This window comes from Pholcus phalangioides, unplaced genomic scaffold (genome assembly GCF_987345545.1).
Source record: "Pholcus phalangioides strain wild (caught in Gottingen) unplaced genomic scaffold, Ppha-v1.0 ptg000018l_1, whole genome shotgun sequence".
NCBI classification, from domain to species: domain Eukaryota; kingdom Metazoa; phylum Arthropoda; class Arachnida; order Araneae; family Pholcidae; genus Pholcus; species Pholcus phalangioides.
In genome coordinates this window covers 8,543,430-8,569,044 of record NW_028301611.1, presented here as the reverse complement: position 1 = coordinate 8,569,044, position 25,615 = coordinate 8,543,430, and the positions used below count along the sequence as shown (strand labels likewise).

General features: G+C 35.9%; 1 protein-coding gene across 1 annotated transcript; it reads right to left on the bottom strand.

Annotated features, from left to right (window-relative positions):
* Window positions 1–1,961: 1,961 nt before the first annotated feature.
* Window positions 1,962–25,272, bottom strand: Pex16 (peroxisomal biogenesis factor 16). The gene is made up of 9 exons (XM_089247667.1): window positions 25,107–25,272; window positions 21,859–21,971; window positions 18,914–19,047; window positions 18,581–18,786; window positions 14,339–14,473; window positions 11,861–11,933; window positions 8,014–8,133; window positions 6,567–6,628; window positions 1,962–4,471 (listed from the first exon to the last, which is right to left on the bottom strand). Exons 1-9 carry the CDS (start codon window positions 25,243–25,245, stop codon window positions 4,410–4,412), a joined length of 1,044 nt encoding a protein of 347 aa, XP_089103793.1. The 5' UTR covers window positions 25,246–25,272; the 3' UTR covers window positions 1,962–4,409.
* Between the last annotated feature and the right edge of the window lie 343 nt (window positions 25,273–25,615).

Genomic DNA, 25,615 nt, shown 5'->3' with positions numbered 1-25,615 from the left:
AGTTCATACCCTTGAAATAGCATTGAAATTAACAGAAATTGATTATAATAACATATAAAAGTATTTTCTTCCGAAATTTCAATTAAAAATATAAATTTTTGATCGTCGGGGGGGGGGGGAAGCATCAGCATCCCTGTGTACGTCCCTGATCCCACCAATATGAGTTAGGATTCAGAGGGGCAGAGCTGATGACGAAATTTTGCTGACAATGGGGTCAGAGTTTTGCTGACGGGGTGGGGGGGGGGGGAGTCGAAAATGACCAAAAATTTTGAATTCAAATATCTCGGCGAAATTTAATTTAGAAACGTGGAACTATTTTGTTGACCCCAGAAGACACAGAACACCACCTTTTTAATTCGGTTTTTTAGTGCAGGTTGTTTAGTACCACGAGATACTTTATAGACAAAATTATGTACACTGAAACATCGTTAGAACGGTACTTTGCGGACCAAGGAAAAAAAAACCGCTATATCGAAGGGTAGCATTACAGTCGAATCCCGTTATAACGAACGTCGAGACCGGAGGAATCACTTCGTTACATCGAAATTTCGTTATAAAGGAATTCCAGGTTACCTAGCATTGTTCCTATGTAAACTTATTTAGGGGATTAGAAAAGTGTTCGTTAAAACGAGATTTTCGCTATAATGGTATTCGTTAAAACGGGATTCGACTGTATATCATCAATACTTCAGCAAACACCCACTTCGGCCTTGTCGCAATTTACTGCCATTAATGATATGTGCTGAAAATGAAGGCGCTATCTATCAGTGGTCGCCTCAATTTCGTTAAGGAAAACATCTTATCTATATCCTCCTTCGGGTTCGAACCCGGGACCATGACATCAACCTTCACGGTGGCAGATTAGCATGTTACCAGCACGCTACTCGGGCTCTGCCAGTATCGTCAGGTGCCGCCAAATTTATGCTGTTATTGGCAACTCTTCTGAATATTAGCGTTGTTAGTATCACCATAAAATACAGTTGTAAGTACGAAGGTTTCGACAGCTGGCTGATGCGAAGATAAACCCAGTAAAGAAAATTCAACTGGTCTTGTGAGAAATCGAACCCACGTCCTCTCATTTACCGGGTGAGCGAACTAAGCCACTTGTATAGTAGTCTCGGGCGCTCGTAGTAATAGCGGAGAATGACATAATCTTCGGACATTTGTGTTTATTCACAGCGAAAAATTGTAATTGATTTGTTGACGAATAAAACTCAGCGAGTTGTTCAACCCTGTAAAGTAGTTTACCGCTCAACACTCTTGTTTACAGAGGAAGTAGCTTCATGGCAACTGTAACAGATGTATTTCGTTGAAACCCGTAAGTTTTATGGACCATGGGCAAAACAAAACTGCAGTAAAAAAGCGCCACTTTTCACCTGGTAATCGAAAATTGAAGTACTTTTATGGCAATTTCTTTTCACCCGCGTCCCATAGTATAACGGAAAACTAAGTTTCAACGAAATGCGTTCACTAGAACAGGCGCGATATAGATTTGAGGTGACCGTTTAATTATAACCACCTTGTATGTTGATTATCATCAGCAGCGGCTCGAGACATCTTTTCGCCAAGCAGCATTAGTAAAAGTGGGCCGGGAAAACTCAGATTTGTATGCGTATGCATCAAAAATCATAATTTTCACTACAAACTAGTATTCCACACATCCAATATATCCATAAGTTGAATTTCCCTGACAAAACATTTTTTCTACATTTCTCTGCATTTATTATTTTCCCTGCTCTCATTTTGCACCGCTATAGGAGGCAGCAGCCTGAACCATCCCCCTGAAGAAGCACCGTCAAATTATTTCTCATCAACACTACAAATCTTCTACATTGAACAAATTTGCCATCTTGTTATAGGCGAAAATCTACAATGAACCCATCTTAAGGCTCTTAACATAACATCATAGATTGCAAAAATGGTTAAGAAATTTGGATAAATTTGACACCTACAGAAAATTTATGAAAATTCATTTTATTTATCACGTGAAAATATTGACTCACAAGCTATTTAAAACACCAGTATAAAAAAATGTAGATATACAAGAAAATCTGAAATATTGTAATGCTATAATATTCTTGAAGGGGGAAAAAATAACTGGTATAACATAAATAGTGATATAATACACAAAGATCACAAGGATCTGAATTGCTAGGGCAGTGGCTCTCAAAATCTGAGTCATGGCTCAGAGGGGCATAGCACCAAGACAAGCATACTGATTACTGATATGTGCCAAAGTAATGATAAGGAATAAGACTTTACACTTTACTCTGCATTTTGTATAACTGCCATGAGAGCATAGCAAGAATATGGCCGTCGGAGGGACAAGAGTGCTACTGGTAAATTATCTATAGAGGGACCTCCATTTCCATCTTAATGCATGGGCCCAACCGGGCATGGTCCAAGGGGAGTCATAAAAATGAGATCTAGCTAAAAGTTTTGAGAGTAAGCGTGTAAACTGATAGGCAGGCGTTTATAGCCAGGTGGGGGGGGGGGGGGGGGGCTTACAAAAATGCCTTTGCACGGGAGCCCTCTCGAGACAGCTCTGGAGATCCCTGGTGAATGATGGTTAGGGCGAGAGAAGTAACAGGTAAATGATGACTGAGTAAGATAAGAGAATCACTGATAAATAATGGTTCAGTAGGGCAAGAGAGCAGAGATAAATGATGGTTAAGGCCAAGGCAGAGGCAGGTAAATTATGATTTATTCTTAGATAATACAGTCGCTGGTGTATAATGGCTATGGTGAGGGGAACTGATGGTGAATGATGGCTAAGTAAAGCAAGGACGGCGCTGTTATATGATGGCTGAGTAAGATAAATAAAGCAAGGGAACCATGAGTAAATGGCCTTGCAAGTAAGAAGTAGTGAAGTGTTTCTGGTCCGTTAGAAGCTTTTACAGGAAGACGTTGAATTTCTCTACTACTGTCACATTTCACTACTACTTTCGCATAGAGGCTTCTACTGGAAATTTGACATCTCCCATAGGAGCTTCTACAGTCCAAAAACACATATTTCACTACTACTCAAGTAAGCCAACGGAACACCTAGTAAATCCCTCCCAAGCAAAGAATGGTATATGATGGTAATAATATCTAAGTAAGGCAAGACAGCTGTAAATAAATTACGCCTGAGGCAAGGGAAGCAGCAGGTAAACGATGGCTTATAACGAACCCACAGGTGAATGATGGCTAGAGTAAGGGTGACCGAATTATTGCTAGGACAAAGGTGCCATGGGGCTAAAAGTTTGAGAGCCACTGCACTAGGGCAATATGAAAGGCACGTTTGGAAATTACTTTGGCTGTTTAGCCACAAAAATAACAAATATATAATTGTTTGTACGAAATAAACAATTCACCGTACAAAAAACCAATAAAACAGGGTCAACTACATAGGGCCATAAATAGAATTATTGTGAGGGCCCCCTAAAATTTTGAGATTTTATATCATTTATTAATATATATTTGTTCTTTCATAAAATTTTCTGCCACCCTTCCCATCTAGTTCTGGCCCTCCAATCACACTATACTATGGGATGGGCATTCATTAAAATAATGCAGACATAATGTAACTGTGTATGTGGCTTTCATGTACAATGGAAAGACAACAAATCTCTTTTTAATGAGAGAAAGAGAATATTACTCAGAGAATTTTCCCATATGTGTATATAGATGCCTAAAATTGATGACATGGTGTTTGTGTTTTAGAGCAATATACATGTAAATTGAAGGCATAAAAATTACCTGAACATGAAACCTATTGTTCTCATTTAGTGAAGCTGAAATTATTATCAATTATGTGAAATACCTAAAAAATTATCTGAAAATCGCCATAATTTCCAGCTTACAATCCCAGAGGAAAAAATGTCATTTCATAACCACCACATACAAATTCCATTCTTCAATAATGAAATATTGAGGAATGGACAGGGTTACTGGTATTTTTGCGCAACCACAAAATTTTAAGGCTAAAAATTTATTCAGAATTTTTTTTCCTTATACTTTATAACGATTTCTCAAGAGCAGCAAAATGAAGCCCAAAATTCTTGTTTTTGCCTATGGCTCAAACTTGTGAGGAACAATCCTTACATCAAGGTTTTGAGATATTCATATTAAAATCGTAAAATCTTCAGCATCAAAAAATTACAAATTTCATTTGCAATTAAAAAAAATTCTGTTTACAAGATTGTTGAAGCAATTTTATATATATAATATACACTTATCATATGATCATATATGATGTATCTTAAAAGAAATCTAGTAATTCAAAGAAATCTTCCTTCGTCATCATTACTAAATGATTTTAAACAAACCAACAATTATTTCAGCTTTTGTGTTTTTCAACATGTCCAAAAGAGTAAGGTTTTCATTCCAGATCAATGTAGGTCCAATAAATTTCACGGTCTTGGAAATCAAACAGCCCACATGTAGGAATACATCCTCTGCCATTCCGGAAGATAATCCAGGATCGGACCTGAAGAAAAAAAATGGTTTATATGAAATAATTTCTCCGTAGGTTTACAACAAGACAATGCATGCTCATGAAAGAAAGGCTTGTTGTCAATAAGAGAAATCACTCCATTACATATGGGTTCTTAAAACGAAACACAGACAAGGCTGACAAAAACCCCATACATCTGACAAAGTAACTAAGAGGTGAAGAGCTGTGTGGTTTGGTATTTGTACTGCGCAGAAAGTAGTCAGTCGGAGACGAACGTGTGCAGACTAGAGGTAAACATTGGAAAAACATCAGAGAGGGACAATGTGTGCAAAAGAGCACAACACACAGTTTTGTAATTCCTATGCAAAAACAAGATGCTTCACAAGGTCAAACATTTTGCTGAATGCAGGTAGTGCAAGGCTGTCTTTACCTTTTTGACTGATGTTGCATTTTCGCAATGCTTTGTTTAAAAAAATTTTTCCAATTTTCATACAAATTTTTGTACAAAATTAACATTTTTGGAAATTCAAAGGTCTAATGAGAGTGAATATTTTTAAAATTTGTTTACAAAGAAATTAAATTTTTATGACTTTTAAAAAATGAAATTTTTAGAAATTTTATCCTGATTTTCAATCTGCAATTTTTTTCCCCTATGACCATGAACAGAAATAAACTTTTTAAAAATAGAAAATTTTTTGTTTTTTTAAATTTTTCTTGCTGTATGATACATGAGTTAATTAATTGGAAGTTTACATTAATTACAAAGAAAAACATGCTAAATTAATATCCAACTTTTCAAATATGTTGTTTAAGTAACCAGTTGTCATTTTTAAATAAAATAGTGCGAATTTTTTTGATCATGAATTGGAGCAGCAGTCAAAAATGAGTTAACAGCACTATGGTCCCTGGGTGGATTGATGTTCTGGGATCCCTTACCTAGCTGGATGTACCTGCCTTTCCATTCTAGAAACAGAGTTACATGTTTCTTTTCCCATGATCAGGAAGTGTTGCGATCTGACTTTCATATTTGAGGTGAAAGCAGCAAATGCCTAAATTTTATGTATTTGTTTATGTATCATGTTGAAGGTCTGCCTGCTGTTTGTGGAGTCTTTTTTAAATAACCAGCACTCTCTAAACACCTGAAGCCCCTAATGAAGTGAACATTCTTTTAAAGTGTAAAATAAAGCACTGTGCCCTGAAATGGTGTGCTTCTTTCTTTAGTATGTTTCTTTAGTATGTAAATGCATAGATGACGATAGTTCTTGACCATTACATGTCAAGTTGACCATTCATGACAGTTCGTGACCAGGGCTGGTCCCAATAATGAGACAACTGCCTGAGGGCGGCATTTTCAGAAGGGCAGCATTTGGATCGTTAGTAGTCATCATTTTTTTTGTTTATTTAATAGGCTCAAAAGTTATGACAGTACAATTTTCAATAAGTTTCCCCCTATACAGCTATACGGCAGTTATTGTGCAAGATAGAATATTTGAACACTTTGAAAAGTGCATCGGGACAAGAGTTTAATATCATTACAGATACCAAACTATACAGTTATACCACCTGGTTATGCATCATAGATATATTATTTGAGGTAATATTGCTTTTGGCTATCGTTAATCTCTCCTAATACAATCACAAACATATGCACAGAAAGGCAAGTACATGTGTATGCAGAAGGGGGCATGGGAGCTCGTGCTTCCCCCTGAAGCTTACCAAAATTAATTTTTTATATTTGTGAAAAAATTAAAATATCAAAAGAAAATATGTTTTATATATATAGTATTTTAACCCATTTCTGTCAATTTTAATGTTTTTTGAAAGGTGGTAATTCCAAATTTCTCGGGAAGAAAATTTTTGTGCCCCTTTCTCCAATGTGTGAGTGAGTGAGTGAGAGAGAGAGATAGATAGATAGATTAACTAATACTAATATGACAACAAATAAGTAATTCTAGGTCCTTTATAAACCTAGAACTACAACCGCTTTTTAAAAAGGGGGGGGGGGATAACACAGATATCTCATCATAGAAATAAGAGCAGAATGAAACAACTTACAATAAAGTAGGGAACAATGGGTTGAAATTTCTCATGCTAATCAAAATTTGAATAAGCATATGTATGTACTTACGAACAATGAAGCCAATGCCACGAGTTCCAGACAATGAAGAAAGAAGACTCAATATTTTCGCTCTGAAAAAGTAAGCAAAATCAAAATTTTACAAAAATACTATTAAAAAAAACTACAATTTTTGGGAAGCAGCCACACCTAAGTGATTGATTAAGTTTATCACTCCTTGCAGATTTTAGAATGGTGCTAATTTTTTCGTTCCTTTTCTTAATAAATTCAAAAAAGTTGAAAGACCTCCTCAAGATATCAAAAAAAGTCTCCATGTGTTTCACAAAAGGGATGTATGATTCCAGCTCTAAAAGCAAAACACATTGAATGGCTAAACACATTAGGATATCAACACTTTTTTTTTAGTTGAGATTTTATTTTTTAATAAGAAGCAAAACTGATTAAAATCAATTGGAAAAATTACTACATATATTATTTTTTTATTATTTGGGTCCTTCAGAAGCAACTCCTCATGTTCCACAGAGTATGCCACGAGGCTTACAAACGTAACTAACAACAACAAACATATACGATTCAAGAAACTCAAAAATTGCAATACAGCGTAATACAAAGGGAAAGGATAAATCAGATTAGTATGTACAATAACAACATACGGATGCAATTCGAAAGCGCAATATAGCACCAGTGGATGCTATGTGGTATCAATGCAAATATTAAAAAAATAATAATAATATATATATATTACAATACATACATGAATAGAAAATATGCGACCACACATAAATATATATATATGAAAATAGTGAGAAAAGATAAAATTAAAAATGAAAGTAAAAGAAAAAGGAATTAGTAATTAGATGAAAATTTGATTAATTATTGAAAATCAAAAACAGCACTTGCAAAGAAAATGAGAATGTACACTAGTACACACTGTATATACAAAAATTAAAATAGAAACCAATTATTTTTTCACAAAGATATTTTGTACATATATTTTTAGAATGTGAAGGACTTCCTTTGATCTGACCAAATCGGACAATGCAGGCGGCCAACAAATAGACAGTTTCTTAAGTTCTTTTCTGAAATGAATCCTCTCCTTCGTCAAATTTTCGCATGACAGAAGAAGATGTGTAGGATCTTCGTTTCCACATGTACGCAGGGAATCACTGGCAAGTTTCATTCTGGCGAGATAACTTTGAAAATTCCCACCCCCAGTAATAAATTAGGTCAAGTGGAAATTTGTGGAGAAATGGTAACATTTCATTCTCACCGGAATCGAAGGGAAGAATTTCTTCACCGGCCTGGCATTTTAGGAACTGACATATTATGTGTGCTGATGGATTGATTTGTGTCGATAAACACATTTATAGTGAGATTTCGCGACTTTCATATTTTCTATAACATTAAGAAGTGTAGCAGACCGTGCGAGATCATATGTCCCCTCATTCCCAGTGAATTATTACATATAGAATTCATAATTGATTGAAAAATCACTTACCTTGAATATTGGTCGTAAAATGGTGATCTTATTATGTACATTAATAAGATCAAGGCACGTCTGCTTATCTCTAACCTTTCCACATGAGAAAATCTGTCATTGCACCTCAACAGGTTCAGGCTTAAATTAAGAAAATACAAATTAAACATTAGAAAATATGAAATGATATCACCTTTTGCATACATGTCTACATAGGTAAGACGCTGCACTCATATTTTTACATCCGATGAGAAGCTAATGCAGAAATTCTATAGAAACAAAACAAAAAAAAATCTAGCTAACACTGCTCTGATGCAAGCAATCATTCCCTCATGGTGGAGATAAGTATATTTTGCAAAATTTTCACCGAAAGTATGGATGAGTCTATTGATCAAAGGACAGTCCATAGGTGAGATTAAAATCTTTTTAAATCTTGAAAAATCCCCAATCAGGCAGATTTAGTAAGCATTTGGGTTGTATCAGACAGCACTCTTACAAAAGTGAACTCATCTTCCGTTCCTGACCCATGCATTCATTTAGAAACATTTAGTCCTTTCAGCTATTATTAAACATTATCTTCCTAATGCCTTCAAAAAAAATCTAATTTTAGTGGTGAATTAATTATTTGATAAGGAAAACAAAGCGAGGTCTAGTACAGTATATAGTCTTAGTAAATAAGTCTGTTTCCACAAGATTTGTAAAATGTATCAAAAATTTGCCTTAGAACCAATTACAAGTGCTTATGAAGAAGAAATGCGAGTTATAGGTTATTAAGCAAAAATACCCATAGCTGATCGGGTTTTCTCCATATACTGGGAGCATTAAATGTGTAAAAAACCATTACAAAGGGATAACAATGCCTGAAAGCCTGAAACACATTGCTTGGGAACCAGGGTAACCAAAGTAAACATTCCAAAAGGCATTGCTGAGGAACACAAACTATAACCCGTTAGTTTTTTGCCCAGTTTCAACAAACTTTTAAAGTAGCATATTGTTCAAGTCGGCCCCATTTTGTATATGCAAAATTTGGTGAAGATCAGTCTAAAATTGTAGATTTGTATAGAGAATATATGCACACATATAGAGAAAATCAATTTTATATATCGTGCACTCCCCCACATGCCAGAAGCATGATTGTGCAAATTTCCAAAATATGGGAAATGACATTTGAATGTTTACTCTACCCATGTTACTCTATGAGTGCCATTTCCTTAAAATGTTTTGTAACATGTGTTTCAATAAAGTCTAAACATTCGCGTTTCTGACAAAACTTAGACATCAAAATAAGGGATCCAACCAGCTGATAAACCCAAAAAGTGAAAATTTGCGCATTTGTGCTTCTGGCATAGATACATAGATTTCGACCGGCACAAATGCATTCAGATAAACAAATTTTTAAATATTACACAGTAAGCAGTAAAGAAATTTTCAATGACCTAATGATCTATATAAGCAGTTCTCAACCTTTTTTGACTCGCTCTTTTTGGTATATAATTTCTATGGCCGAGCTCTGTAAGCCTATTTTCTTATTTATTCATCAAAGTTCCTGATTTATTTTTATTATTCAAAAATATCTATAATTATTATTATTTTTAATTTTATTTTCCTCGAGTGGCAAGGACGAACGGGGTATTGAACTCGCGACACCTCTAAACATCCTTCCGTACTTTAGGCGAGCATCTTATAGACCTGGGCTACCACGTCTGGAGATGACAGAATCATTGGAGAGACTGATAAATGCAATTTCAAAGTAGCAGTAGATAAAAAGACAAATTGAACTACTTCTTATTTAGAAAACAAATTATACTATGCTATATTTGTTAGAGGTCCCATGACAAGCTACATTTTTTAATGGGATTGAAATACAGTCGAATCTTGTTATAACGAGCTCCAAGAAACCAGAGAAATCACTTCATTATTGCAAAATTTCTTAATAAAGGAATTCCAGGTTTTTACTGTGTAAACCTAGCTGGAAATTAAAAAAGTGAGATTTTTTCGTTACAACAGTATTCGTTAAAACAGGATTCAACTGTTTTCATCTTCAAGCATCAATTCCAATATGAGCCTGACATTAAAAATTCTTTTAGATTAAATACATTCAGTGTATTTTACATTACCGTAAGGTAAAATTGGGAAGCTGTGGGCATTATACGGTAGATTCTTGCTATTACGGCACATATCAGACCAGGGTATGCCGGATTCCTGCTACTACTTAACTGTGCATGCACTTTGTACACAATCCTCTAAACAATTTCTAACAAATTGGTGCATGCAGGAATGTGTAATCTCAGTATATGTGTGACCCTAACATATTTATACTGTCAGAATTGTGTTTCATGTACTTGCTGGTGCTGCCATCTGTCCCCCACATTTCAAAGTACATATGGTAACTGCTTGAATTTTCGTGTTATGACAGTATCATATTGGAGGTCGGCATGCTCTATGCTAAGAAACTTTTATGTCAGATTACTGAAAGTTAGCTGGAAAATTACATTTAAATACCATAAACTCAGACATGCAGTGACGTTTTCTTCCCCTACACTCAAAGAAAAAATGTTGGATTATTGGATGGGCAAGACTAGCACGTAACCAGATAAGAGAGTAAAAGGCCTTCAAAATATGGGAGACAGATAGCAGCACCAGCAAGTACGCGAAACAAACACAATTCTGACAATATAAATATGTTATATATTGAGAGTGACTCGACTGTTTTATAAAATGCAATAAACAGATCAACATGAAATTTCAGAGAGTAGAAAGGTGATAACAATCAGATGTTCTTGAACTCTTGAGCTACAAAGTGACTTCAGAACCACCCTGTGGTCATAACTAGTGTATATTGTACGAAAATTTCCTTTTCTTATCGGAAAATTTTGTACAATACACACCAGTTGTGGCCAAACTGTGGTTGCCAAATACAGTCCATATCATTCAATGTGATCACATTGGGACTCTGAATTTCTGATAACACTAACAAAATAATTTCTATAAAAAATCTTTTGGTTAGTGTTATCAGAAACTCAGTTTTTTTCCACATAAGTCCCTTTTAAAAGTTTATTGACCATTCATCCTGTTTGGTCGATCAGGACATATGGAAAAAGGGTAAATTGGTAAAACAGGACAACGCTGTTTTTCTTTCTCCCATAATTGGTTGCAAAATGTTCAATCATTCCATTTTTTAAAAATTCTATTCTAAAACGGACCTTTTTCTCTTTGAGATCAAATCCTGCATTTTTGTAATTCAGCTACTATGAGGCATTAAAATGAAGAACTGTCTAATGTAAATCACAAATTACAACATTTTTTTAAAACGTACAACATGCCATAGATCCCTTGAGAAAGCCCGTGAGAAGTCTCGCTTGGGGAGCTATCAAAGATCCTAGCTTAAGAGTCCTGCTCCAGAATGTAAGGCCTCCATGATTCCATCTATACAATATATCCCTCCATGTTTGTCAATGGGGGGGGGGGGGGAAAGAGAGAATAACACCTTCTAGCTTCTTAAATAACCTTGCGGTCAGATAATGATAATTTAAAGGGGAAAACGTTTGGTTAAACTTTAATTTTTAATTTCAGAATGAGCAAAAAACCTTTCGACAAGAAAAAAGATAATATTATTCGTCCATATAATATTAAGTCCCAATAACTATAAAAAAAGTCCCCCCCCCCCACGTTATGATATTAGTTTGTTTCACTCTCTGCAAAAGTGATAGCAATACCTCCCAAATGATAACATTATCCGTGATTCTAATAAGTGGCATTGACTGTATAATTAATACACTTCAATTGAGCATGCAAAAAATGATACAGCTCACCTCTCAACCAACATTAATTTTTCACAAAAAGAAAGTATGTAAATTTCTATAAGTACCTTGCAATGTCCATGGTTAATGCAATAAACCAAGGTTTCCATGAGGAGCTTCCGAAAATACTCATCGAGGCCACTGTTCGAAAAAATAGTCAAGGGATATATATTTCAAATATATATATAGCGTAGTTCTCTGCGTGTAATCTGTGCATGCAAATTTCTATACTTCAAGAAAAAGTGTCAACTCTGAATCCACAGTGACACATAATCCCCAGATGCAAATGCCTATCGCCAATCATTAATTCTTAGGAAATGAAGGAGGTAGTTAAACATAATTTTTTAGGGAAAAAATGTTGACTCTACTACTCTCGTTCTATACACAATCTTTTATCTTTAAAAAATACAAATTTTTACAAAATATTTATTTTCCATCGACAATGGCATTTACGATACAGAAAGTCCATCTGCATCTAGTGCAGGGCTTGACAAAATCCAGAAAAATCTAGACGCTAACTGCCAACCAAATACTTTAGGAGCCAAACATATTTCTTTTGCCCAAGCTAGTAATCACACTTGGAAAATTTTAGGCACCAATATCAATATTTTTGTCCCCCCATGGCGACATGATGCCTAGGGTTTGTCAAACTCTGTTCTAGCGGATCCCATGAAGAAGAAAGTAGAACAAACAACACTTGCCAGACACAGGGATGCAGGTATATGCGAGGATTGACTCTCTGGCCCCTTCATCTCTACTTAATTAATAAGTAGAAATTTTTTTTTATAATTACAAAATTAATCATTAAATAATTTCTGTATAGCACACCGAATATTAGTTCTTGCAAATGATGAAATTAAGTGCTCCAACTGTATAAACAGGATCTAAATCAAGTTGACAAATCTTTCTTAAACACCTCTATTGAAACAATTATGAATAAAATGTTAATAAAAAGAAATTAGTTTACTATTACAGTTTAAAAGCATTGGAGATTGGTTACATTTTTTTAATACATAACATAATTTATTTGTCCCCCAGTCATTAAAAATAAAATTGTACAAGATATAACATTTACAATTAAATTACAAATTTTATACAATATTCAAAAGAAAATAAAAATAGAGAAAAAAATGACATTTGAACAGACACCATTAGGAAGCTGAGACAGGGGGAAGAAGGCAGTAGCTTAACCCTAGTAAAATGTGTGTTCTAAAATGCTGTCAACTCTATGACACACATATTTTCTAACACTTTATGTGATCTGAAAGAAAGATAAAAAAAAGAACAGGCGTATCGGCTGAACAAGAGTAAATATATTTATTATTTAAATTAAAGAGTGAATGTAAGTAAGAGTAACTAGAGCCCGGATTATATGCAAATGCATATAAATGCATAAAATCAAAGAATTTTCAGTATAAGTGCATATTTTTGAAGGTTTATTCAAGCTCACTCAATTTTTTTTTATAATTTTCTAAATAAATATTGTTCATAATATTTCATAACATCGATTTTTTTCCCTGCAGGTGAAAATTTAGTGAACTAATAGATATTTATGAAGTATTTTACGAATACTAATTGTTTTGTTGTAAGGCTATTTCTAGAGATATGTCAAAGTGTTACATTTTTTTAGAAATTGTGTCAAAATTCTTTTCCTACTGGTATTTTTGTTATTCGGCAACTACATAAAACTGAAAATTAAAAAATGCCTGAATAAAAAATATGTAGTTTGCATATGCAGTATATATATATATGAGGGAATAATGTTTTGTAAATGAATACAGATTGCACTAAGAAATAGAAAAGATGCATTTTAAAAACATATCTGCTCTTTTTTTGCATGGTGATTTTTTTAATGCATATTATCACATTTTTTATACAAATTTTGGAATCTTTGACCTTTTCAAGATTTCTAATGCATATTCTGGGATGTTTAATGCATATTTTGGAATTTTCAGTGCTTATTTTGGCCTTTTAATTGCACAATTTTGTATTTTAAGTGCACATTTTGCATTTAAGTGCACATTTTGCTTTTAAGTGCACATTTTGCATTTAAGTGCACATTTTGCATTTAAGTGCACATTTTGCATTTTTAAGTGCATATTTTTGCATTTTAAAATGCATATTTGCATATTTTTCCACTTTTTTGTGCATTTAATCCGGGCTCTAGTAATAACCAAATAGCTGATAAAATGAAGTTTTTTATGCTACTGATTTTTTTCTGTTAATGCTATAAAAAATTGTTAAATAATATAGAAGGGGGAGAGAGAAAAGATAAGTAAAAGTTAAAAACAAATAAAATCGACACTTGGTATCATCTGCCTCCATAACCAAAAATGAGATATTGTTTCTATTTAAATTTACCAGTTGTTTTACGTATGTTATACCATAAAATATCGAAAAGACAAAACGATAGATGATTTTTTTAACTTGCATCTAGAACTATTAGATAACGCATAAGACTATAATAAAACATCTGAATGAACTGAAAGGAAAAAAAATCAGTTTTGAATAAGTATTTTTATAAAAACCAAAAACTGAAAGGATACAATGAGATATTGGCCTTGAAATATTTATAAGTTCACCAACGAGTGATTCTTTGTACAAAAGAGTTGGTGGATTGAGCCTGGACCTGCTGTTGCTTACCGCAGGAAGCTTCCATGTTCTCCCAGTTATTGGTGGCGCTGTGTTAGAAAGACAAATATACTGTAAGGACAAACTGCTATACACAACTGGGTATGAATATGAGAATCAGCATATAGATATTTTCAATCAAATAACGGCTTCAAGTAGATGTAGGCAATTACTTTTGTAGGGGAATAGAGGCGATGAATAATAAACACTTCCCTCATATTTTATATACTTATTAAACATGAAATTGAACAAGAGACCTATAAAAACAATACAGAGAATGGATCCATGTGATCGTCGTTGGTGAAACATTGTCCGATTGGTTTTTGCACAGGTATACTACTGGAGGGAAACCGCCATCCTGTGATGTATGCTGTCGTTACTTTTAATGCCAGTTTTACAGGTAGCATAATCAGCAAATTGGGGTTGTTTTCGTCATCCCACTTATGAGGTTATTTTTATTTGAATGCACAGGTGCCACTATACAGATGTGTATATATTTTTTCAATAAAAAATTTTCGGTGTAAATTATAGAAGATGAAAACCAAAATTAAATTAACTACACCAAGTAAGAACTGTTTAACTACATCTGTTTCTTGCACATAAAAAAATACCTTCAGTATGCTTTTACAGTTAACCCTCCATCGGGTGCAATATTGGAACTGATGAGTTTGGACGCAGGAAAAACAACTGAAAATTCATACCTTTGACCTTTGAAGACCGGATACACCCCGCTTCCCATCTCAGAGAGATATCGAAGCGTTCCCGAAGGATGGGTGTATCCGGAAAGTTTTATTAAAAACAACGTAACATGACCACCTCAGACGAAGGCAGCAAAATAAAATAATTTACATAAAAATTGATCGCCAACTTCTGAAGTCATATAACAAATAAATAAAATCTAAACAATCAACGCCAATGGGCAATCAAAATTATAAACGGGATTATAAGATGCTTGTGTATAGCCGTCCATCCCATAAGAATCCAGTAATCGTCAATTGATCGAATGATTGCCGATAATCTTGATATATAAAATTTCGAATCACTGTGAATTAGCCGCAGATCATCATCGTCTAAGCCGCCAGTCGTTTCCCGAATCGTCACCGGGTGAACTGAGATCAGCACAATTCACTATATAGCCGAGTAAATAACACTTAATTCGTCCTTGCCATCGATGACTTGATTCGTCTCCTTGCAGGTGAACTTACTTCTGTTTTTCATTTATCGGTTACTTTTGTTGACGCCGACGTGGTCGAAGATCATATTTCCTCTTAAGATCAATCGCTGGGGCTCTTGCCGGTTTGAACTCGTCATCGCTCCCACCGCTCAGACGCGCACTTCCAGTCTTCTTAGTATGTATGCGATGTAAGTTGCTATCGAGGAACAATATAATCCACCGCACCCGAGCAAGGCCCATAGGGCTCTTCAAAACTCTTTTTTTGAAACACAGTCGACCGTTTTCGGGAATAGCACCAAAATGAAATTTTTTTGTATATGGGCAAGATGTCAGGTAATGCCATAAAGATCCAATCTCACCACACGCACACATGGCGTTGTCCGACTTCTTGAAACGTTCTAGATACGTCGGTAATGGGCCGTGCTCAGTTATCATGATCACTTTCTCTCTAGACCAAATGGAACTATTCCAACGGACGTGTTTCTGTATCTTATAGGCATCTTTATGTGCATTCTTGTCCCATAGCTGTTGCCACTTTTGTAACAGGTCACTTTTTAGCACGTGTTTGATGTGACTGCGTGGTAGCAAGAGTTGTTCTTCCGTTGGGAGATTAAGAGCATCTTTGGCCAATCTGTCCGCAATTTCATTCCCCGCTATTCCTGCATGGCCTTTGACCCATTTGATACTGATAGACGGATGGTCGTATAAATGCTTGCGTATTCGCCGAGTATTTTCATGTGGAGTGCGCTGATCACGAATCGCATTAATACTAGACGCGCTGTCAGTATATATCGTCGTCTGCTGATTTTGCTTAATCGCCCATTCTACTGCAGCTAGTATGGCCAGAACCTCCGCCTGAAAGATACTGTTCCCTTGACGCAACCGTCGACTCCAAGCCTCTTCAACAGATCCTTCTGCATTCATAACTACGTATGCACAGGCAGTGGATGTCTCTGTTTTTGAGCCGTCCGTGAATATACTAATAGCTTCATCCGATGAGCATTGTTCCGTACCAGGCAGCGGAACTTGATTCTGGAACAAGTCCACACTGGGATGATGAAGCCAACTCCTATTGTTCCCTTCGTAGGCATCAGGTGTTATAAGAATTCCGTCCATCCAGACCTCCTTACCCAAATGCAGGATTGTAGATCGACGAGCGTCATATTCAACATATAGGCTGAGCGGAGGGTTTCCCGTAGCAGTATACAGAACATCATTGGCCGTAGTTCTGTATGCACCAGTTACATACAATAAGAACGGGCGTTGGGCAACATCTAGTAATTTACGGAGTCTCTGTGTCGGGTTTTTATACCAGATGGCGCTTGCGTATGAAATCTGCCGTTGTACAACCGATCTGTACAAAATGTTCCTAAATTTTTGGCGTATACCCCACTTTGGACCTGCTATGCGTCTCAATTTTTGCATGGTGTCTTGAGCCTTATCAATTTGTTTCGCCACATGCGTCGTGAATTTGAACTGATGGTCAATATGCACTCCAAGATATTTCATGCATTTAGATATTTGCAGTCGAACACCATTGATTCTTATGCAGGGACGTTTTTTTCTTGGGGTGTGGCCATAGTAATTTAGTTTTAGTCACCTCCATGCTGAGACGATTATCGTCTAGCCATTTTGACAGTTCGTCAAACGCGGCATCCGCAGTGCTGCCAATGTCGTTGGGAGTTCTCGCCGAGATCACAAACACCAGATCATCGGCGAAAGCTTGGACATAGACATCCGGTCCCTAATTCTTTTTCAGCAGTGAGTCAAGCACGATAGACCATAGTAGCGGACCGCTGCATGAGCCTTGAGGACAGCCCATGGCCTGATGCTTTTCCGCGTCTCCTCCATCAGTTGGCATCACAACCGTTCGATCTTTTAGCATGTTCTGAAAATTCATACCAAGTAATTTTAATTTTAGTATTCTAAAAGTAATCAATGACTTCCGTGGGGATGTTTAGATAAAAAAAATTGTTACAAAAAAGAATGCATTTATTGTTCACAAAACATTGAAAGAAAATTTACTATGAGTGAAAGTGGGAACAAAAATGTCCGAACTGTGCCTGTCGGGCCGGTTGCACCCAACGGAGGGTTAACAGTGAAGTATATCATGCTGCACATGAAAAAAATCTGCATAAGAATCTCTCGCGATAGAAGTAGAAGTGAAACTTTTAGGTTTGACATGACTACATTCGCAAATTTTAGAAAATTTGTAATCATCATAAATATGCCAAATAAAGTTTAAAAATTCATTAAAAACAGCTTGCACGCATGATGAAAAACCGACAACAATGTAATTGAATAAAAATTTATTCAAAATAAAAGAAATTGTGTTACGACAACACAGCCAATTGTAGCTGGAACTGTCGCATCACAAAACTTGGGGGAGCAATGCAACGTCACTGGGGTAGGAAAACGTAATAAATCATCTTTGTCTGATGCAAACCATCCAAACTAACCCCCCAGCTTTATTTTCTTACACGGCTGACCTCTATTGACATCCCCCACCAGCACCCATCTGCTTCTTGAACCTTCAATCAGTTAGAGCATAGTTTCCCTTTCAAAACCTTTTTGTCCCATTTTGCCCCTTCTTAAGAAAATGTTTTTCTCCCATCGCCCCCCCCCCCCCCAATGCAATCTAACCCATAGGATCCTACGTTATACCTGTAGCTTCAACCATCCCCTGGAACATTCCATCGTCCCCCAGGGGATGTTAACGCCCACATTGGGAATTACTGAGTTAGGTGAGAAAGAAAGTTGGGTTTTGAGGAAAAAGAAAGCATTTCAGTTTTCATAATAAATTTTGTTTCCCTCAGAAATTCACTCTTATGTCGTTATTTCACAGTTATGTCGCTATAAAAGTTTCACTTCGAAAAAAAAATTTCAAGAGGAGATAAAACCGGTGAATAATTTTTCCACATTTAATTTGATCCAAAAAAAAATTTTCACAGCACGAAGTAGCATGTTAAAATATACCGCTCACCAGAATCAAGAGTACGAATGACTCTCCCTGATCTTTTCAACATGAATGTAACTTCAACATTTGATTGGCTGTTTGAAGGAAGTGCCAAATCATTCGACTGTGAAGTAGGCTGTGGAATATCTGTATTTCGGTTCAGAGGTGGCACTGGAGGATACAAATGCAGACCTTGTTTATATTTCAACAGAAGCACAAGTTTAATCGCTGCTCTGAAATAAATACAAAATTATGCCACATAACTACTGCAAGAATGTATATAATTTAAAACTTTTAGGAAAAAAAAGTACAAAACGTTACTTTTTGCCAATGAAATGAAAAATGAATAAAGATTCTCACTTGATTAACTGAATAACGATAATCACAATCCACTTGACTCTTGAACCGCCGAATCTGTGAGCCGCTACTTCACAAAATACTTCACAATATTCTATAACTGACAAAGAAGTGAGAAGCTGCTCAACTTTCTTATCCTGTTGCAATGAAAATAATTTCAATAGAGATGAGAACAAGTATAATAAATAATTTTAAACAAATACAAATCTGAATATATAAAAGTTAGTTTTTTCTTCATTTGTAGGATGCTGAGGGAACAGGGGTGTATCATGCAGGTCTGCCCTTACCAGATGCGGGGTCTGGAGCAAAAATAATAATCTGTTGGGCCAGGTGTGTCTCAACAATTTTGGGGCACCAAAAGTGTTTGGGACCTCCCTTTGCCCTAATTTCATATATTTTGTGGAGGATGGGGGAATGCAACGATGAACAACCAATGAAATGCACGCCCAAGTACTAGGTCTAGCTTTAACAGTCGCTCACCGAGGGTATTGATGGCAGTTCTGTTTGCAGCAAACAACTGAAACTTGTCTGGCTGAGAAGTCTGGAATCTTCTTTGCGTAATAGCAGCACAGATAAATTTCAGGTACTCAATAATAAATTTGTTAGCTTCTAGGATGTGAGCATCAAAATGTAGACACATTTTGAGAAGCAGCCAGGACGGCTTCTTATCACCCACCTACATGCTGGAAATCAAGTCCTCCTTGAGATGCTGTGCCTCGGTATAGTGAGAGCACAAGTGATATTTACAGAGCTGTGCATGGTGTCACAGTGGGAGGACCAGCAAGAATGTTGTCAATCACGGCCAATTCCTCTGGTTCCAATGCTGCTACAACGTGATGAAACTGTTATCTCTGTTGTCACTCCAGCAAGAGCGAATTATGACTCGAGTTGCAGGAACCACGCGAATGGGTTTGAAAGCCAGAATTGATGTGGTTTGATCTCAACCCAATTAACAACATTAGTTGGTTCTCAATCCATTATAAGATTGGCAATAGATAAAAAATATATAATTCATTGGTTGCATGGTATAGGGAAAAATTATTAGACTCTCGAGAAATCACATCTGGGTCACCAATTTTAGAAGCGTGATGAAAGGAGCAACGACATCTTGTATAAAATATATTCAATTTATAGATGTATGCAGCAGAAGTAAACACTACAATAAAAGACTAGGAAAAACATTCTTCTGACAACAACCATCACGACCATTCACAAGCAGGTTCGAAAACCAACTCACTCCACATTGTTGAGGTTGGCTTTGACCGTGTCCTCACAAGTCTCTCACTGAAGATCAAACCAATTCTCAAAAAAATTAACTTAACAACCGTGAACATGCCGACTAAAAACTTATGTTTCAAGCTTCCTTCAAAGATGATATACTACAGAATAAATAATAGGGATGCTTATTACATTCCATTCGGTGATTGCCCTCTGCGTTACAGAAGACAGTAAGGATGACCCATAAAAACAAGATTAAATGAGCACCCTCGTTGGGTTAAGAATCAAGAATTTATGAGAAATCGACCATGCTGGCAAGAGGCCTACAGATTCAAATTTCACAAAGTGAGAGTTTTTCACAAAATAAAGTACACGATGGATTTAGACTTCTATGAAATCACATATATTCGTGGTTTGAAAAATATATTAGCAATGATAATAAATCAACATAATTGATCGCAGCATTTAGTTAGCAGATCGCAGCTTAGGTTCATTATGAGCAAGAATTTTTAAAAAATTCAAATGAACCAACCCAATAGCTCTATCTCGCAAGCAAGCAAAAAATCAGAAGACTGTATTAGGCTAACGAAATCCCTCAGCTTCATTCTGGCCATGATGTTTCATGTGCACAAACATTTTTCCCCTCCGCTGAGTAACCAAGGTTTAAGATTTGGTAGCCAACAAAAGTGGGATCAGCGTGATAGAGAGGTCATATTTTTCCACTGAAGGCGACACTTATAATGCGCTGAAATGAAAAGGGAATTTTGTATTCTTCTATGTATTTGCCTTTTTCATTGGCGATTTCTGGTTATTTACTGTCTCTCCTTAAAAATATAGAAGACAGATGGAAGCACCAGCAAAACACGAAAAAGGCAAAACACAAGATAAATATGTATAGGAATACACATTCTGGCATGTACAATTCAATATAAATTCTGCAGAGGAATGTGCATGAGGTGTATGTACAGCAAGTAAACTGGAATTTACTTCATTGGAAAAACTTTTGGAACTGTGTCAAAGGTTGATTGAGTGATCTGGAACTGTGCCGCAGGTCACTTAAGTGATCTGGAACAGCACCCCAGGTCACTTGAGTGATCTTTAAATGTGCCACAGATACCATAAATGATCTGCAAACATGGGCCACAAATTATCTGTAAATGCCCCAGCTCACTTGAATGAGAAATGTACACGTATTGGGGACTACTTAATTGAGGCGAGAATGTTCTGCGGGCCACTTAAGTTGATCTGGAAAGTGTCCCAAGTACTTGAGTGATCTTTAAATGTGCCCCAGGTAACTTTAATGATCTGTAAAATGGGACGTGGGTCACTTAAGTGTTCTGAGAATGTGCTGCTTAGTTCATTTTTACAAAATTTGGTTTGGGATTGTGGGCCATATCAAATGGCTCTGAGGGCCACATTTGGTCCACAGGCCATGGATTGCATGCATGCATTAGTTTATCAAACTTTTCGTTCCCTCACCACTATCTTCTGAAATTATTTTCTCTCATCGCCCCCTCCTACTCAAGCGAACCTATAAGATCCTATGTTAAACCAGTATCTTCTATCGCCCCCCGAAACCATTCCATTGCCCACCACGGGGTGATATTGCCCACTTTGGGAAACAATGATAAACACACACACAAAAAAAAGGTCTTAGGAGCACAATGTAAAAATCATTCATGCAATTTTTGCTAATAAAAGCAAACAAAATGTCGAAATAAGTATATCACCAGATGAACAGGTATTTTCGAAGCTTTTCTCAAAATTGAATCATTCACCAGCGTTAGTAAATTTGAAGCTGCGTGAACTAGTTCACTGAGTACCGGAGACCTACTGAGCCGTCCTATAAAATAAATTAAATGAGCAAAAAATCATTAAAACAAAATAATATATTTAAATCTGTGTGCACTATGATGTGCAGCAATAAGTTCATTTGCATAATAAGTATTTATTAATAATATAACACACATTTCAGTCATTTTATGAAAATGAAGAATAACACTACTCTACGAGGTTTTTCCACCATTGGATTTCCAAGGGTTCACGTTAACAAAGTTTTTCTAAAATTCAGCTGTTCTTAATCAATTTTTGGGTGTTAATTCCAGATCTGACCTAAAAGAAATGGCCATCATGTCTGGTTTTTTGTTATATGTTACAGAAGAGTCTCGTTTAGCCAATTTTCGCTTATCCGACATTCTGTATTATCAGACGTGCAACTGCAATAAAAAAGGACCAATCAGCAACAAGAACTACAAGTTGCGAGGGTGAGCGTAGCCTATTTTCTGTTTCTAACGACTCACGGCAGCTTATCAGTTACTCCGGCCGTACAGTGGCCACCCATGGGCCAATACCTTGTATAGCAGAAAGCCTCCACGCAAAGCTCGTGATGACACTCGTCCACAATTCACCTATAGTCATTGGATATACTGCAAAAAAAAAACATTACTAAAGATTTCACATATGTTGGACTATTATTCAATACTATATTCAATGGCTGCTGGTGAAATGTACGACTTCAGTGACGTCAAAGCTTCGTGCTATAGAAGATGTTGCCTGGGCTGACGTAAAAGCTCCAGCAATTGAGAAATAATGGAAGAAACTGCTGGGTGATGATGAAAGTATGAAAACGGAAGCACAGATGAAACCGAAGAAACCATTCTACCACTAGTGCAACATATCCTGAATACGAGGATGCATCTCTGCAAGAAATCAAAAGAGGGATGAAGGATAATGATAAAAATGAAATAACTGATGAAAAAAATTGTCGCTTTTGTTAATTGCATTGATATCAAAATTGGAGATCAAGCACCAACTCTGTTGAGCCTCTCAGAATTTCACATAACAGAGTTAAGGCTCTAAAAACTGCAATTAATTACATTGAGCAACAAGAAGTTACAGGAATTAACATAATGATGATGCTACAAAGATGACAAGACTTGGCTGAGAAGAAATGGCAATCGTCAGGAAAGCAGATTACGAACAAAAATTTCTTGAAATCATCACAGGACGGAACTTTATTGTATTTAATTTCAAAATATTCTGTAACTGCAATTTTTTTTTTTTTGCTAATTTTTTTCTGTTGTTTTGTTGTAAAACCATGATTATTAGGTCCATAATGGGAGCAGCTGCAGTATATGACTTTGGCGACTTTTTCCAGCGATAAGTCGCCAACTCCCTTCTCCTGTTGTTCATGTCACTTGGATTATAATATACTGATCAGGTTGCATCGTACCGTTTTATTATTTCAGTATATTTATTACTTATTTATCGATTGGCCTGCCCCCCCTTTCTATCTTATCAATTTATTATTTAAAAGGAACCTTGAGAAACTTTCATGCTCCGAATTCCTTATAGACTGATCCGTTTATCCGTCCAATTTAAAAAAAAGTCTGGGTTCTATTTTTTACACATTTCATCTAGAAAATGATGTTTTTGCTATTATTATGCTTGCTTGCTTTCTTTCTTTCTTTCACACCGAGCACAACTCGGGTCTATATCACCATCTATGGGCGATTTGCTACCTAGCGAGTTGTGCTGGAAGTGTATACCTAATAGTCTGAGTGCGTATGTAGTATTGTGTTTGATTTTTCAGAGCCGCCATCAATATTTCAGAAGTGAAGTGAAAGATGTTATTTTTGAATTACATTTGTAATGTTTGTACGTCTGTTGCTCTCTATGGCGAGACTTTTTAAAGGGGAAATCAACTCGCATTCGCGCCTTGAAGTTGGGAACTCTATTTATGCTTGGTGGTTTCTATTATTATGTTTTGTACACTAATGATTTTTTTTTACGTCAGTAGTGTCTGACGGCCTTGGCACCTTTTTGTCTGGCCATCAGACATGTTTAGTGCTGGAAAAAATAGTCAAAAAGTGGCAGACCATACAGCAGCTGTTCCCTGTAATGTGCAAAATAATAACATAGTTTGACGTTTAATACGCTTTTTCTTAACACTTCCCTATTATGAAACATTTTCGCTTATCCGATGGTCTGCCGGCCTGTTTATGTCAGATAAGTGAGATTCTACTGTATTTAATTTTGAATATATTTTAAAATTTTACATCTTTAGGTTATACATGTGAAATAATACTAAACATCATTTCTAATTTTTGCCAATCTAAAACTTGGGTGAATGGCAACACTGATTTTATCTCTAATTGCAATCGGATTTTCTTTTAAATTTGTTGAAAGAGAAACACACACTTTATGTATGTACATCCCCTTTAGTCAAAAAATGGAATTAATGTTGCAGAGGCATTAATGTTTTGAATAAGTTTTGCTGCCACCATTTCACATTGAACTGGGGCTGATCAGATGATGAAAATTTTTTAGCGCCTAGATTTTTTCACAATTTGTCCAGCCCATTACAATCTTATTTCAACTTTTAGTTTGATGTAATCTGTAACTTACTACATAGTCACACTTATTAGAAAATTGCACAGATCCCCAACAAAATACGAGACCCATTTCAATGAGGTTTCTAATTCACTGAGTTACTGTTTGTTTCTCATGGAACCTTTATCAGAAACAAAATACTTTAGAGGGGCTCCATATCTTTATTTTAAACTGAATTAAAAGTTTAAAAGATTGAAATACAGCCTCGATATAACGATGCTCCGTGGAACACGAAAAAAATACTGGGTTGTAGAGGGAATATCGTTATATCGAGACGCGGCAGTTTAACATTAGAATGTAGACAAACAAGACTTGAAAAAATATCGTTGTATTGAGTATCGTTTTAGCTAGGTTTTGCGGTATTACGAAATCGAGCCCTAGACCCTCGGGGCTAAAGCCCTGTCAGCCCCCATTTGTTGGAGGTGGGCCTGAGTATTACAACAGTGAACATCACTACAACGATGTTTTTTTTCTATGTGGACCACAGGGTATCGTGATATCGAGATTTCACTATATATAAACTTTTAGTTTGACGTAATTACATAATCATACTACATAGTCAAACTTATTAGGAAACTTCACAGACCCGCAGCAAAATAAGAGACCCATTTCAAAGAGACTTCTAGTTCGCTGGCTATCAACGGTTTGTTTCTCACGAAGTCTTTGTATTTATCGAAATAATATCGCATTATTTCCGTGTTTGAATTATCATCCATCGCGGACATCCACAACAAAATAAAAGGTAAACAAAGCTACTCGCGAAAGTTGATAGTGATGATGACGACTTTTTTTTTTAGTACAGCTACATATTTTATGACGTCATAAGTAATTTTCCTCATGACCATATTTTTTAGCAACTTTAGTGATTCTGATTTTTTTTTTTTCCATGCGAAACGTTTCATTTTCGACAAATTTATTTAGAAAAACAGAAAAATTCTAGTTTTATTAAAGCCAAATTTTGACAGTTTTCTTTTCAGTTTCTGCAAATCTTTTCGAGATGAAAAATGTCCTGTATTCTTTTGTTTGTGAAATATGGTCAGAGGGTTATTTTTTTAAATCGAAATCGCAGAAGGTGAAACTTTTATCAGGAATGAA

Bases quoted from the DNA above. Each gene is read 5' to 3' on its own strand.
- Pex16 (XM_089247667.1), bottom strand. From the start codon at position 25,245: ATGTCCGCGATGGATGATAATTCAAACACGGAAATAATGCGATATTAT. The intron at 18,787-18,913 runs GTGAGAATCTTT...TATTTATTTCAG, and splicing joins ATCGTTATTCAGTTAATCAA to AGCAGCGATTAAACTTGTGC. The intron at 6,629-8,013 runs GTAAGTGATTTT...TTACTTTTTCAG, and splicing joins TTTTACGACCAATATTCAAG to AGCGAAAATATTGAGTCTTC.